At 35.3% G+C, this 17,083-nt stretch overlaps 1 protein-coding gene across 1 annotated transcript; it reads left to right on the plus strand.

The window, feature by feature from the left end:
- Positions 1-175: 175 nt before the first annotated feature.
- Positions 176-9,133, plus strand: LOC140059081 (uncharacterized). The gene is made up of 17 exons (XM_072104908.1): positions 176-292; positions 714-1,162; positions 1,450-1,522; positions 1,859-1,917; positions 2,140-2,167; positions 2,299-2,430; positions 2,828-2,892; positions 3,211-3,523; positions 3,933-3,991; positions 4,096-4,437; positions 4,771-5,094; positions 5,428-5,541; positions 6,080-6,152; positions 6,473-6,616; positions 7,054-7,112; positions 7,531-7,893; positions 8,261-9,133. The coding sequence occupies exons 1-17, from the start codon at positions 258-260 to the stop codon at positions 8,596-8,598; spliced, it is 2,970 nt and encodes a 989-aa protein (XP_071961009.1). The 5' UTR covers positions 176-257; the 3' UTR covers positions 8,599-9,133.
- The last annotated feature ends 7,950 nt before the right edge of the window (positions 9,134-17,083 follow it).

Genomic DNA, 17,083 nt, shown 5'->3' on the forward strand with positions numbered 1-17,083 from the left:
CTTTAAAAATATATATCGTGTGTTTTTATGGCTTATCAAAAATTAAATTGCGTTCAGGGTCGCGGATCATAACCGGAAATAATAAAGCACACGTTATTATTGTAAGGTCACCTCAGTTGTTGTTTAGAAGGATATAGCGTGGTGATAGATAATGTACCCGGTAGGTTGTGTTGGAACACTTCCGTTATTAAACCTTCTTAACAGGCGTACAAAAGACGGTCATTAGCCCGTAGACCATCGTCAGGCATCTAGCCACTATGTTCTTCTTATACTTTTCGTTGGTATTTCTTAGGTAAGATTATTGCTTTTAACATAATTTATAAAGCGAACAGATACGCGTATATTTGTATTAGATTCGATAGGAAAAACTTGTAAAGGCCTATTTTAATTTTAAACAAAGTCATATAATGGTAGCCTACTATTTTAAAGATATCGAAATTGTTTTGTCAAAGTATTGTGGGGTTGCTATCATACAAACCTCCTGGTTTCTTGAGATCCAATTTCTTTCTTTTCTTGAAGTGATCCAAGGAAGTATTATTATATATGGCCAAATAATATACAATGTAGCAATTAAATAGATAACATTAGAGTGCGTTTAAGAATTTTGTTCTACCTTTAATCATTACATCGTTTTCTTGAAACTTTATTTTATTGTAATATGTGATTTGATGAATAAATGTGTTTGTATTTGTGTAATAATAAAAATATTTCAGTGCCTGTGGATCAGAGAGCGTTGGAAGTCGGACAGGCGCAAGATGCTCAAGAGACTTTAATGTGGACACGCAGAAGTCTGGTATCATTTATGAATACATTAGAGGCGATGAAGCAATGTGCTCTTACCACTTCAGGTCCAAAGAAGGACAGAAAATCATGCTTTCAATAAATCACATCGGCCTACTACCAAGACACTCTAACGAAGAATGTGTGCCTAAGATCATAAAGACAGACTTGTTGTTTACTGGCGAAGAACGATCGAAGGTGACATTCTGCAATGCTGATGATGTCACAGCCAGAGGAAGTTTCGTGTCAGTGGCTAAATCATCTAAAATAGTGTATTACGGTCCGTCGGATTCTGATGGAATATTACTTATACATTACTGGTTTGTGAATGACGTCACTCTCATACCACCTCCCAGGCCCACAGGACCTCCACCAGCAAATGGTAAATGTCTGTGATTTGCTAAATAACCATATCTTTGAAAACAATCTTTTATCAGATTATTTATAATTAATCTCAAGAAATATATAAGCCGTTTAAAATAACTAAAACACGATTTAATATAGCTTTGTACTATATTTAAAGTAGGCCTATTACAATGTTTTGTTGCACACACATAACATTAATATCTGTACGAATGCAACTATGTCCAAGATAGCTTTGTTGTTGTATTCAACAAACTTGTTAATTTGATATATGAACTTATTATTTTATTTTCACAATTGTATTAGTAATTGAAGATTTTGAAGATGGATTTGTAACGTTAAAATGTGACGATTGGGGAGCCAATTTGGACATAGAGAGGTAGGCTTGAACTCGGTCTATCAGTGGCCATTCCATCTCTATTTCAACTCCTCAATACCTGCTTGTAGATTTGATTAGTAGGTCTATACAAAAAAAACGTAAATGATTTAATATGTAATCTATTTATGCTAGTAAAAAACCTAGTATATCCTTCGAAGACGAGTCGAGTAGGTGGGTAAATCCCGGTGTACTAGAGTACATACAGCCACTTAGGGGAGAAACATGTTATTGAAAGTGTAAAATCTAGTCCAGCGCCTTGAGCACTTTAGTGGATACATATTATATGTGACTCTATTTTAACATCTGTATAACTCTTTCTTATTATTTATACTTAAGCTGTTCCTGTGTTGAATATGCAACTGGAAACCCGACGAATTATGAACCGCCGTTTTGCTGTAAGTATTAGACCTACAAATCAAAAGTAGTCGTCCTTTTTTATCTTCTTCATCACTTTTCTTTCACTTTTTATGTTGTCTAGTTGTTCTTCTTTTCGGTGAAATATGTAAAGTTTTCAGAAATTACAAGGGAGTGTCAGAGTTGATACGTATTATAATGATAAATTCTTTTTTTTCTTTGCCAATATTTTCAATTTGAAACTGATTTACTTTTCATTACAGTGATTCCAACAAAAACACTCGAAACAAAGTGAGTTCTCATAATGTCTTTTATATTAGGCTACATTATTTTTGTTGCTATATATAATTATTGTCAATCATCATTTATCCTCATTGTTTTTATTTACTTATATTAACAATACCGTACTTAACAATGTTCAGGTGTCTGAAAGAAGTCAGTGAGATTCAACATGAACTAGCAACTCAAATGATATTCACCAATCACGGCCGTTTACCACCGTCATGTGATGATGAAGGGAACTTTGAAAAACTTCAGTGTGATGGAGACTCTCGGTTCGTAACAATATAAAAGTATTGCTTTTACAAGTTAGATTGTACTTTTACACTCGCGTTTACACACAAATGTGATACAATACGTGAACAAGTTATGGTCACATGCATAAATGTAAACGCGACGCAGGCACGTAAGCACGCGAGTTGACCAATGACAAGCGAACGTTCGAAGACTTAAGATCGTACAATAGTCGAACGAAGAGATATTTTAATTCATTTGTAACGTATGTTCCATCATACTTTTAAATGATGTAAATCTGTGACTTCTTTTTATGTATACTATTATGATGTTTCCTATTTGTTGTGACTCACATGCATGTCTGCTCTTGATATCACTGACGATTTAGATGTCAATTAGAAAATAAATTTGGTTGTATTTATTATTTATTCATTTTAGAAGACCGTGTAAATGCGTCGACCCTGTATCAGGAGAAGATACTTATCTAATGCCACCAGACTGCGGTAAGTCCTCATAAAGCTTGGTTGCCACTAGCGACACAACGCAAGGACGTAACGCAACGTTTTGACCAATCACAAGCGATGGATTATTCGAACAGTGGCTTGACATTGATCAACTCGCTTGCGTTGCGCGTACGTCATTGCGCTGCGTCTCTAGTAGTGTGAACCACGCTTGAACATAATTGTACAGTATAATACTCTTTATTTTCAGTAGAGAGGCCCTACCAAATTTATAATATAGAGCCGCCCCGTGGATAAAAGCAGGGATACCTAGAAACCATGTTATTCTTTAAATATATCGTTAGGCTTTTTTTATTTTAGAATATCCATACACAACAGCTATGCCACTTATGACAACAATGGAGATTACTTCAGTTAAAACATGCAGCATCAGTCCTTGTAAGGAATTCTGTCCGTTTGGTCAAGAGATGGACGAAGCAGGTTGTCCAATGTGTGATTGTAAAGAGGCCATGACGTCAACAACAAGTGAAACTTGTTACGAATCGAAGACTCATATGGAAAATGAAATCACACAATGGAAAGAACTTGAGGTTAAATCTGGCCCGTATCCATGGTTACCACAGTGCGCAGACGATGGAAGCTACAGAGAAAAACAATGTAATTACCTCGCAGGGTATGTATATCAATTTACTGTAATTATCTAAATTCTAAAACGTTGCGTCACAGCGTGATCTTTTGCGTTCGTTCTCCCCTCCTACTAACTAGAGACGCAACGCAAGGACGTAAACCAATGACAAGCGAGTTTGAATAATCCATCGCTTGTTCAATCACCTTACATACTTGCGATGCGTCTCTAGTGGGAACCAAGCTCATGTCACGCAAATTTAGTCTCTTATTGCAGAATTAGGTTCCAAACTTAATTGCCGTTAAAACGAAATTAGAGGACATTGCGATGTGATTCTAGTGTGTACTAATCACATACTAAGAATGTTAAATCCCTCATATCTGTTGAATCGTTAGTGACTGACTTAATAATAATAATAATATAAGCTTTACTTAAATGTGTACTTATCTAATTATAGATGTTTCTGTGTTGACACGTTGACTGGAGTGCCGAATGGAAAGAAACACTCGGACTGTGGTGAGTAGTGTTACGTAATACTTTGCTTTTAGACTCATGCGCTTCGATTAATTCGTATCATTTTATTCAAGATTGTTCAATAAATTGGTTTTTTTTTGTCTTAGTGACGTACAAAGATTGTGTAACCAAGAGGATCACAGCTCTATTTAGAGTGCTCAGAGATGGCGGATACAGAAAAACGGGAAAACTAGTAAGAGGCCTGTTGACCGGAAATGACGCCAACAATATGAACATCATCATGGAAATGTTGAGCGAAGAAGAGTATAACAGCATCTTATCAAACTCAGATACACATATACCAAGTTGTAATGCTTATGGTGACTATGAAGCTGTTCAATGTAGACCAGCTGAAGGAACTTGTTGGTGTGTTGATTTACAAGGAGATGCGATTGCTGGCAGCGAGAGTTCTAGTGTCTATCCTGATTGCTCCATGTATTCTCGTCAAGGTAATTTAGTTTACAAGAATTATTAGAAGCGCATTTTGTCGGTATATATGTGTCAGTTCCTATTCTGTGGGAAAACTAACGTATTTGGTTATTCATGATCATTTTTCTGTATTTTCTATTGCGTACCATTGCTTCCAGATATGCCCCAAGTTTGTAGTTATTGTCTTTTTCATGTTAGTCCACCAGTCGGCGTTCCGATTTTTGTTTGTTGAGCTCATGTATTGTACGCATGAAACGCCATATTTGCCAAAATATTTATCTGTCTATTAATTTCGGTCTAGAACTTAGACTTCATTGCTTCTTACTTACTGTATTTTTGTATTTTTTTTTCAGGTGATTCTTGGATGCCTGTTAGTACGGATACAAAGCAAGAATTAACCACTCCGCTAATCAACATCTTCATCTTCTACTGCGAGTTTAAAAACATATCAGAATCCGACGACATGTATATATTTTGGACACAAAATGGCATCCCTATTGCTTCGTTTAATGAATACCGGTACACAGAAGGGGATGCGTTCTATTCTTCGTATCAAACGGCTACGTCATGGCTGAAGATTGACTCAATAGTAGAAGAAGATGTTGGGTCATACGGGTGTGAAATAGCGGACACGTCACGTGATTACTTCTACAAAGCTGAGCTCCAAACTTTATCAGGTAAAACAAAAGAAAAGTGTAATAATTATGATTATGGTGACATTAATGATGATAGTATTAATCGGAATTAACCATTAATCTTCCATCACCTTTACCCAACTGTCGCTTGGTTAAGCGTGGTTCCCACTAGCGACGCAACACAAGGACGTAACGCAACGCAAGTGAATTGACCAATCACAAGCGATGGCTTATTCGCTTGTGATTGCAACTTTCTATAAATTCGCTTGTCATTGGTTAAAACGCTTGCGTTGCGTTTACGTCCTTGCGTTACGTTCTAGTGGGAACCAAGCTTTAACAACGTCATTGCTTACGTCATTCTTCTTATTTTTGTAGTTTGGACTAGAAATGCACAATCGTGTATCATCCAAGATTGTGATAAATATTGTGGAATGGGACATCGAAATGATGAACATGGCTGCCGTACGTGTGAATGTTTCCAGAAGGAAGGTAGCAGGTTGATTTTATTTTAATTCTGCATTTTTTCTCCTCATTTTGTGATGACTATACCAGATTGCGTTGTGTTGTCTTGTCTCTTTAGAATAGCGTGCGCGACGCATGGTGGGAAGGGTTTGGGAGCAAACGTCACGACGCGTACGTACGTACGACGTGATTCCCATCACGCATTGTGCAATAACGTTCCTCGTGAAACCAAGCTTTTTGCGATGTTAATGTTGTTCGATTTATGAAGCGCTTGTACAATCAAAAGATTGTCTCAAAGCGTTGAGAGAAAAAACAGAAAGAAAAAATTACAAAGAAACAAGATGGGTTTTAGGAATGTTTTGAAAACTATGACAGAGGATGCATTGTTATCGGACAGATTTTGTCATTTTACATCAAGCTATTACCAACCAGCATGATACATAAATGACTGAATAGATCAATAGACACAATTGCATCTGTAGGCTCGTTTCACCGCCCACATGAATGCTCTCTGTATGGTTTTCGAGAATACACTGACATAAATTGTAGTTATTATTCCTTTTAGAGGTGTTGTGGGTTGGTGGAATCTACCAGATTCAACGGCAGATATTCCAGTCATTTGGAGCTCATAATGGACGGTAAAACTTTGATTTGTGTATAATGTATTTTATACGCATCCCAGCAAGTACCTCGCCAATAACAGGATGGATAAACTGTTGTTATAATGTAGCATGCTTATAAGTCTCACTAGGTAGAGTGGAGTTTAAAGAGTCGTGAGTTACAACCCTGGTACTAGTCAGGATTGAACCATGTACCTTGGAATTGGAAGGCAAGCATATTAACCACCAAGCTACAGCTCCACGATAGACAGCCCTTCTTTCGAGTATTACTAGATCTATAGGCTACCGTACTGGCTGTCAGACGTGTATGATATTAAACGTTGTTTATTACCTTATAGATGTGAAGCTAAGCGTCAACTTATCAAAAGACAACTTCAAGAATTAGATTTCAGCGATCCTTATTTGGAAGTAAGCGTTGAACTCCTACCTCAGTGTGACGCAGATGGCAATTATGAACTACTACAGAACATGAAATATTTTGGGTAAGGATATTTAGTAAAGCTTGGTTCCCACTAGCGACGCAACGCAAGGACGTAACGCAACGCAAGTGAATTGACCAATCACAAGCGATGGCTTATTCGCTTGTGATTGCTAACTGTCTATAACTTCGCTTGTGATTGGTTAAAACGCTTGCGTTGCGTTTACGTCCTTGCGTTACGTTCTAGTGGGAACCAAGCTTATGCAATCACAAGCGAATAAGCCATCGCTTGTGGTCAATTCACTTGCGTTGCGTTACGTCCTAGCGTTGCGTCGCTAATGGGAACCACGCTTTACACGCAACGCAAGGACGTACGCACAACGCAAGCGAGTTGACCAATGTGAATTCACTCAGCATATTTTTTCTATTCTGCCGAAATTCTAGACTAGACTAGGGTTTACATTCGTCATCTAACTTTAAGTTTGCTCTATGTACTTTAAGGCGTATTTGTGTTGACAAGATGAGTGGACAAGTGTCTGGACGCACCGCACCAGACTGTGGTAAGCACATTCATTTAAGCAAAATCCTATTACGTCCTAAAAAGTAAGTCGTGCTTTAAAGTGGTGATCTGTCACTATATTAAAGCACAGAGAAAGTAACATTGATTTTAATACACTCACATTGCAATAAAATTTTAAAAAGAGGCATCCTATAATTCTTTCTATGACGATTTAAGATCGTAATCGTTGAATCTTCTGTTATTTTTATCAAACTAGTTTGACAAAAAAGTGTGATGTGTTCAAATATGGTAGTGATATGCCTAAATGTGGTAGTGATATGCCCACAATTGGTAGTGATATGACATCATCATGTCCATATATGGGCACATCACATTTTTTGTTTACATAAAGTTTGATAGTGTAGACAGTTGTATTGTTATAATTCAACTCTTATTCTGTGGTTTTCACTTTTCTATAGATGAATGGACAAAATGTATTGACCAAACGACTGACACAACGACACAGCACATTGCGTTCTTCACCAACCAATCAACCGCTGACGAGGTCAAGCGTGCTGCCAACCAAGCTCGGACTTTCGGCGAGAGAGTTTCCATAATAGATCAGTCTTTCCTGACACATGTGCCTACTGAATATACGGGTGACCGTACCGGACTACCTCCCATTATAAGGTGTGATACCAATACGGGTCTATTCTACCTCTCGCTACCCGTATGCTCAGAAACCAGTCCGACGGAATGTTGGTGTATAGATGAGAATGGTGACGAACTAGATGAAACACGAGCTGCAGTTGGCGAATCCATGCTGTGGTGTCGAGATTATGGTAAGTGTATCGCGTGCGCGCGTATACAAGCCTTAAATCTTGGTTCTTACTATGACGCAACGCAAGGACGTAATCGCAACGCAAGCGAGTTCTCCAATCACAACGCGATGATGGATCATTCAACTATCGCTTGCCATTGGTCAACACGCTTGAGTTGGGTCTACGTCATTGCGTTGCGTCATAGTGGGAACTAAGCTTAATATTCTATTAACATTTTGACGCGCGTGTTTTGTATCTTCGTTCGTCCTGTCACTGGCTATATTGTAAAACCTTTTATGAGAATGTTAAAAAAAACTACTAATTACATCAAATATAGATTTAGAAGTCTATAAAATAACGCTTCGTTCTCTCTTTCATTTTTGTATAGTACCAGCATCGCCTGGCCCGCGACTTGTAAACATAGATGCAGAAGAGGTGACCGTTACAGTTGGAGATACATTGACATTGAATTGTGACGTCACCGCGTCGTCACCGGACAACTACATCATGTGGGAAACTCGTTCCCGGGCAACCTTAGAACAGACGATGGTGATGGACGATCGGTTTGAAAAGGCTGGAGACGAGATTACCGATTTTGCACTGCGAATCACTAACATCCAAGAAGAGGACGCTGGGCTTTATACATGTAACTTATACAATTATCAATCTATGAACGATCAGAAAGAGTATTCCGTCATCGTGGAACAAGTTTCCATTGACGGTTAACTGTATAACGCGTTTCAATGCGTTTCGATTCTGATAAAACGCGTTGAACACTCAACAGCCATCCAGCGTATACTATCATGATCATTTGAATTGAAGTAAAATTTATTATTTTACAGATATAGTTCAATATTGTATGTGTACATAACATTATTAGGCTTAACATTAAATAACGTAAACAGTTGAATGATCACATAGAAGGCACAGTGGCATTAGATCCTTTACTTAACTAATTAAGAATAAATTAAAATAAATAAATGTTTAGGTTCGGGTAATGCAGAGTCCGAAAATTCCATAAAACGAAAATCTGCGTTACCGTCTTTGAACTCGAGTACACTCAAAGTATTAATTTCTTCCATGATCACATTAATCAATGTTAAATCAGTGGAAATCTAAAAGATATAATACTTTGTTAATATTGCTTGTTTTATTACATACTTTTTGTTGTATTATTTTTTACACTGTAATTGTAAGTTAACCTTTATACAATGATATTAAACAAGTTTGCGTAAAAAAAACCAAGCCATTTAATTGAAAATAATGACAGCAGTGTTTTAACGGATATATTTTTATTTTGTTTAAATATTTTTTCCAGCAAAAACTGATTTTGTAAAGTTACGTGGTTGTCTTTTTAGCCGCCCCACCCCATTACTGCCCTTCCCTCCCTTTCCTTTCCATAGGCCTACACATTCACAAATATCGGTGGTATGGTCTTATTCTTCCACTCCAATACCATTAAGTGTACGCGCGTAGGCCTATTTAATATATGATGAATGTAATCCTGTTATAGTATCAAGTAAATAATGATGAAAGGACATAGTAAATAGGAACGCCCGACGATTTCTAAAAGTTAAACTAAATAGAGGACGTATTATAAAAGCAATTAATTTTGAGCGCGAAAAGTGAATCCAGAATTCCAGTGACGTGAATAGCCAATCACTGTGTGGGTTAATTTGCATATCCAGATGACACCTGCAAGCGTGTAGAAGCACACGGTCGCCATTCGTCGTCGAGTCAGCAGTGGAGGAGGGTGTGAATGGATGGAGGCTTACAGTGGGTACGTACTCAAATATTGTATTAACTATTATTATTCATACTATTATAATTCCGCATTATAATATGCTTACCGATAATTAAAGTATAACATTATTAGACATTAATAGTAAATAGTGTATTTTACATTTATAAAAACATTGACCACGTGCACTTGATATTAAAGATGGCTGCACTGAGTCACATGGTGTTGGTGGCCGTGTCTGTAATCCGTTGGTGGCCGTACCTATAGTCCGTTGGTGGCCGTGTCTATATCCATAATTTATTACTCGCATTACATTAATACTTAAAGATGTATTGTCCCTTGAAACACAAAAAATGAAGGTCAAAATATTCTAAATTTAAATCGGCCATATCAAAGTAATAGTAAAGTTGTTCACTTTAAGTCGAAAATTCGAGCCAAAAACAACAAGTTTACGTAATAAACAGGTAAATTAATTTGATTACATTTCATCTGGAAAATCGTCGCGAGCGAAAGTAAACAAAGATTTCAAACCACGAGTATGCATTATGCATGATGCTAATTGGGATTGTTTACAACTCGTCACGGTTGAGAAGGTTTTTTCACACAGATCGCGAAGAAGTTTTATGATTATGCATACAGAGTAGCCAAATAAGAGCAATGCATTATGAGATATGTTTTTATCAAAAACTTTGACTGGAAGTCAAAGTTATTTTTTGAACAAAAAAAAGTCTGTATTTCAATTATATGATTTTTTTTCGACTAATTTTTGGTGAAAGTTAATAACTATTATGATACTTCAAAATAACCCACTTTTTTTCTTATGTTCTTACAGATATAATATTCTATAGGCCTAGTTTAGTGTGCAATAACTTTTTAGTAATATATTTTTCATTTGTTTATTTAAATGTTTTGTGATTTTGTAAAGCCTCATAATATTTGGCTCTTTGAATCCTATGTGTTCTTTAAAAAAAAAAATAATATAAAAATGTATAAACGTTTCAAAATATGCCTTCAAGTTGATAAACGGCCGCCGTTTGTTGAGTATTATTATGTTGTAGCCCCTTGAGATAGGCGCGTTTGGGCAGTTATTATCTTTAATTTATTCAATTCAATGTAAATATTATTTAATTTCCACCTTTTATTTTTTATCTTGTAAAATATGTTCTGAAATCGTTATTTTCTAATGTTATCTTTTGTTTTTACAGGTCGTGCATGAAACGGTTGATATTGGCCGTGTTTGATTAACAACATTAGGCAAAATTTTAACGACCAACTGAAGTCGCTAGACATTTGTGCCTTAGTATCCTCCCAAAGAAGATGAAGGACAATAGAAAGGGACGGACGGACAGACAGACGGTCGGTCAACAAAAAATAGTAAGACCTAACCCTGGAACCATTCAATCTAACATGTGTTTACCAATGTGTATGTAATTATTAGTTATATATGCATATAACACATGGTAGTTTCAATAGTTCATTACATTTCAGATGGACTAACACTTTTAGTTTAATTACATTGTATTTTCAGTGGAGTGAGCTGGTTCCTGATTCCCTTGATCTCTTAACACATAATATACATGTAATACTTTTGGTATTATGTTGATATATTATGTGCGTGTTGTATCATGCGTTATTATATATATGCTGTTCTATAATATGCTGTTGTATATAATGTATAACATTTATATATTATGCTTTTGTCTCATGTTATAGTTTGTTGGTGTTCCGCAAACAACATGAAATGCTTTTGTCTCATGTTATAGTTTGTTGGTGTTCCGCAAACAACATGAAATGCTTTTGTATTATGTTTTTATTTACAGGACTTTTCTATATTTATATTTTTTTTAAACAATATATGTATTTGTAATTGAAATGTTGCATAATGCATGTGTCATTGATATAGGCCTATAACTATAGAGGCGATGTGTGCATTATGCTTCTTGTTCGTTTCCTTATGATTACTAACACACAGCAGGAGAGGCTAGCAACGTCTGGATAACAACGGCTGGATAACTTACAATCATCAATCATACAACCATATATACAATATTGCTAGACAGTAGACAATAAGTTACTTAAGTTACATCTTTACAACATTAAAAAAAACAATTGTATTAAGTGAACTATACATTAACCAATTGTTTAAAAATGTTATTTAAGAATGCCAATAAAGTTTTTAAAAAAAAAGTGTAATATATTTATTTTAGTATTATACCTAACATTAATTATTTATAATATGTGTGTGCATGATACAACACGCCGGTGTATAATATCCCTATAATGTTGTACGCTGGCTTCCATGTTTATCCACAGTGGAAGGTAGGTACTAACGCAGCAAGACTTCCTTAACGCATTGGATTGTGACTTAGTTGTTAGGCTAGGCTTGTGATTTTATCCCAAAACAAACTCATGTATTTTTTTTTCTCTTCCGTGGATTGTTGGTAGCCGGCGCTTCTGACAATCTCAAGAGAGATTTTTTTTTAAAATATTTTATTTCAGCTTGATGTCTTCTGTGACATCTGGGTAAACTAATGCTCTGTCATTCTTTAACGTTTAGTGACTTCGCACGTCAGCATACTTTGCATGGCTGTCACTAATGTCAAATAATATTTCTGTCGAGTATGGTTATTCAAAGCAGTTATATAGGGCAGCTACTTGGGTAACTGTATTTGATATAAACATAGGAACTTGATATTTTGAAAGAGATGTGATATAAATTAAATTAAAAAACACGATGTTGAACAAGATTTACCGTGAATTCTTTATAGGGAGTCTTTACGTGTACGTCCTCTGTTCAACATTTAAATTCAAAATAAACAAATAAAATAAATAAATAAATAAAATGGAAAACATCAAATACAACACATAAAATACAAAAAATAAAATGCACTCGACAACATAGACATAACAAATTCTCATTTAAATGATTTGATTTAATTAAAAGTTGTTTGTATTAACCAAATATTTTTATTTCAGCTTTGTTTGGGAGGGAAGGGAACACCCCACTAAAAGTAGTTTAAGTTCCTGTTTGTAAACTGTCTCGTGTATGGCGAGCAGTAAGCGCATTTTGTAAACAAATAACCATTTTTACTTTTCAGGTATAGGGTAATTTTTTGTAAACTGTCTACCACATGAATGGAAGGCGGTATTAGACGCATTTGTACACTAACAATTAACATCTTCACTAAATTCTTTCATTAGGCCTCGTTATGTGACTTTGGATATCAACCACATACGGGTTCCATGGTCTAGTGGTACATGTGAGTTATTATTAATCAGTACTTCGGTATTTGGTTAAAATAATTCTACATTCCTTTTTTGGTGGTGGTGGCGGTTGGTTTATTAGGTAATGTTCCAAACCATATAAACCAGCTTCAAAACTCCTCCAGTCCTCGGAAACACTAAATTTAAAGTTAGACGAGATTTTTTTGGAACAATGTTCTCTTTGTTTATATCCGCTTTTGTTACTGTTCATGAAAAGGTTTGTAATATTGCTGGCTGATTTGCATAATACTGATGTCTGATTTGCAAAATACTGATGTCTAATTTGCATAATACTGATGTCTAATTTGCATAATACTGCTGTCTAATTTGCATAATACTGCTGTCTAATTTGCATAAACCTAATTTGCATAAAATATCGAACATGTGGCAAAATGCAACAAACTAATAGCCGAGGTCATTGTCTGGCCATAGAAGAATGGAATTAACCAGTAATCTTGTTGCATGTATCTCTCCAATAATGCATTTATCTGGCTTGTAGGCCAAGATATGGTAGTTTATTTTATGCTTTCAGGCTGTCAGTGGTTTAACACTGCTGTGTACAAATTGCAATGGTCCAACGTGATTAAAAGATAAGTATCGTAATTTATTTAAAGTAAATTATTGTAGGGGTAACTCTCCCTCCCCATCCCAATATCCTACCTCTCTAAGTAATTCCATGAAGAATTACCAATTAATGAAATCACTGTGGAAACATAATACTAGCTTTAGTGAAGAATAACAATTCTTAAAAGGGGAATTTGATTATATTTAAAAAAAATAATTTATAGCCGGTACAAAACTAATTTGATTTTTTTTCTTCAAAATAGTAATTTGAATCGCAATTGACTTCTGAACCTTGAATGTTTTATAAACCTTCATGACGTGTGCTGACGAACGTATGACGTGTGTGCGCATGTTGTTCGTTTGGCGTCTTGCGCGCGCGTCGGCGTATGTTTTCTGAATAGTGGAGTATCCAATCGCATCATCCATATCATTATCATTGTTCTCGTCGTATTTTCTTTTTTTTAAGTAGAGCCGTCAGGACCGAAGTATGCAGATGATTTATGTTTTACATTACATAAAAACATGAAAGGTTACAGAAGTCAACTAAAATTCAAAGACTATGAAAAAAAATGTTGCGGTTGCGTAAAATGCAACGGGTCTAATAATGTGGGGTACTACAGTGAAAATGCCTTCAATTTTACTATGTACTTTATTGCACGCGTACATTTTTTGGGAAGACTCTCTATTCACTACTCCTACACCATATCCTCATTAGTTTTAATTGGTGAAAACCTAACTATTGATTTGTTTTTTTCTTGTTAGACGCAGCAGACCTCAAGATCCTAACGGACACCATGGTTGGTTGTAGCCTACAGACAAGTAGCAATGGTTAGTTGGTTGGCTGGTTGTACACACTGGTATAGGATGAAGGTAATTAAATGGTTGCACTTTTCGTCACCAATGATCCTTTTCGTTATATTTATATTGTCTGTTCGTTTTGTTACAGGTTGCACTTTACCAAGGACCTAGCTCTCAGCAACATGGATGGTGGTTGTCGTCTGACTCATGTGGTTGATGGTTCTTGTGGAATCTCAAAGATGAGGTAAAAATAAGCTTATGAACGTGGAAATTATTCAAAGACTTTGTAACATTATTTAATTACATTTTCTGGTTTGCATTGTTACAGGAACCACGATGCATCTGGCCAATAACATTGTTCTAAAGCATGTGGTTGATTGATCTGGTGTATTCTTTGGAAGAAGATAAAAGAATAATATTAGCTTATGGCTGTGGAGATAATTTAAAGACGTCTGTAACACATTCACAGATTTGTTTTTGTTTCAGGAGAATCTTGACAAGGAGGTTAGAATGGATGATGTCCGGTGTCTCTCTGAGCTGTCGCATGTTCTTTATGGTTCTTGTGGATTGAAGGAGGTAAAAAGAAGAATTAGCTTATGGCTGACTTATGGTAATGGTTTTAGTTGTATAATCTAATGTTATATCGTATTTCTCAAGTTATAAAACCCCTTTGCATTTACTTTTAGTGCCGCAGACAGCTTCTACGTTCTTACTGTAAGATGGATGATGCGCGACAGAGGACATTCCAATACGCTTGATGTTGCAGGTGAATTAGCTATCATTAGATACTAAATAATTCCAACCACCAGATTGATATTTAAAATTGTTGCATGGATTTGATTATGGAAGCCAATTGGTTGATTATCATTGTATTTTCTATTTTTAAATGTGTAATTTTTTTAATGGCTGTTTGAATCTCAAGCGTATTGGAATGTCCCATCCCTATAAACAACTTGATTGATTTAAACCCTAAAACTGATCGCTTAAAGACATTAAGAAACGCAAATAAGATATATATTCCACACAGTAGACTAGAAATTAATAAAAGATCAATTTTTATTGAAGGACCAACATACTGGAATAAACTCCAGTCTACCCTAGAACAAAATCACATGACCTCACTCCCTATGCTAAAGTACAATATTAAAAAGATATTTGAAACATATTGCTAGCTACTATTGCTACTGCAAAATTGGGGTTGTAAACATTTAGCTTAATATCACTTTGTTGTGTTTGTGTTTTTGTTTTGTTTTGTTTTTTTGTTTTTTTTTCTGTCTCAAAATGTCAATTTTTGTTAATGTAATGCGTCCGTATAATATGTTTTATGTTTATGCTTAGGACTACAAAGACAAGCCACTTTGGCTTCTGTGTATCTTAACCCATAAACTTTGTAAAATATTGAATATTGAATAAATGTTGTTGTACCATAACTGAAATTGTTTATTTCAACGGTATCTTAACTACAATGTAAACGTAATTTAATGTTCAAATAAAGTTGTCAAGATGTAAGAAATGGTAGTGACTGGCACACTGTAGGATGGATGATACCCAAGAACCAAACTATATTATTGGGTAGGTGATATACTGTATAAATAATATTTAATTTATAAATGACACCAAATTATAAGCAAGAGATATTCGTTGTCGACGAATTGAACTTGCCACCAAAGATGACCATGGATTATTACACATTTGATATAGCGCTCTAATGCTTGGTTCCCACTAGAGACGCAACACAACGTAAAGGAAAGCAATCACAAACGATGGATTTATTCGAACTGTCCCTTGTCATTGGTCAACTCGTTTGCGTTACGTCATAGTGAGAACAAAGCTTTAGAATGAACCATTACCAAAAGCGTTGTACATTTAAATTATGTAACATAAACTTGTTGGAAGAGAAACGTTTTTAGTAATACGCATGGCCATGAATGAGATGCAAATAACTTTAGTATAATATGATATATTATATTATATATTTTTTGAATGATATTTTTTTTAAACACTTTAACATATTTTCAGTGGCCATCCTTGTATACGAAACTTATCACCGAAGCATGCCGTTGATCGTAGAAACTGTGCTAGATGGTGGAAAGGTGATGAGGTGATAGGGTGATGATGTGATAAGGTGATAAGGTTTTCTTATTTATTTTTCCTTTATTCTCCTTCTTCCTTGAACTCCTCTTCTATGTAATCCGTTTGATATTTCTATTTTCAGTATGTTATGCTTTATTAGTTGATTTTAAAAAGCTAACGGCTAATAGTATAATGATGACGCGAGCAGTGTGAGGCGAATTCTATAATGATGACGCAAAATAATAGTATATTAATGATGACGCAAATAGTAATACGCTAATTCTATAATGATGACGCAAAATAATAGTATATTAATGATGACGCGAGCAGTATGACGCGAATTCTATAATGATGACGCAAACAGTACGACGCGAATTTTATATATGTTGACGCGATACTAAATGATAATTACAAAATGTGCGACTATAATTTCTTTTCAAATGATTGTTTCTGTGCGTATTATAAATATTCAACCATTAAACAAAAACTGAATAAATCAAGGTGTACGAAACACCATTCTCCATTCTCAGGTAAAGTTGAAAATGTTTGTTTCGGTTGAATCATGCAATCTATAAAAAAAAATGTTAAAATGTCTTTGTTGAATACTTACTGTGTATATGTACTTTGTATACCATTCTGTACCATTAACCTAACACTGTGTAATCGGTATTATAATTAATATTAGTTTTTACTTAAGTGACCTTAGTCTAGTCAGGATTAACTTAGCCAGTAGATAAGTCTGTAAGTAAGTTGGTAGATTGTAGTTAGTAG

This window comes from Antedon mediterranea, chromosome 9 (genome assembly GCF_964355755.1).
Source record: "Antedon mediterranea chromosome 9, ecAntMedi1.1, whole genome shotgun sequence".
NCBI lineage: Eukaryota > Metazoa > Echinodermata > Crinoidea > Comatulida > Antedonidae > Antedon > Antedon mediterranea.

Excerpts from the sequence above, each read along its gene's own strand:
- LOC140059081 (XM_072104908.1), top strand. The coding sequence starts at position 258 with ATGTTCTTCTTATACTTTTCGTTGGTATTTCTTAG. Across the intron at positions 2,431-2,827 it reads CAGTGTGATGGAGACTCTCG|AAGACCGTGTAAATGCGTCG; the intron begins GTTCGTAACAAT and ends TATTCATTTTAG. Across the intron at positions 3,524-3,932 it reads CAATGTAATTACCTCGCAGG|ATGTTTCTGTGTTGACACGT; the intron begins GTATGTATATCA and ends ATCTAATTATAG.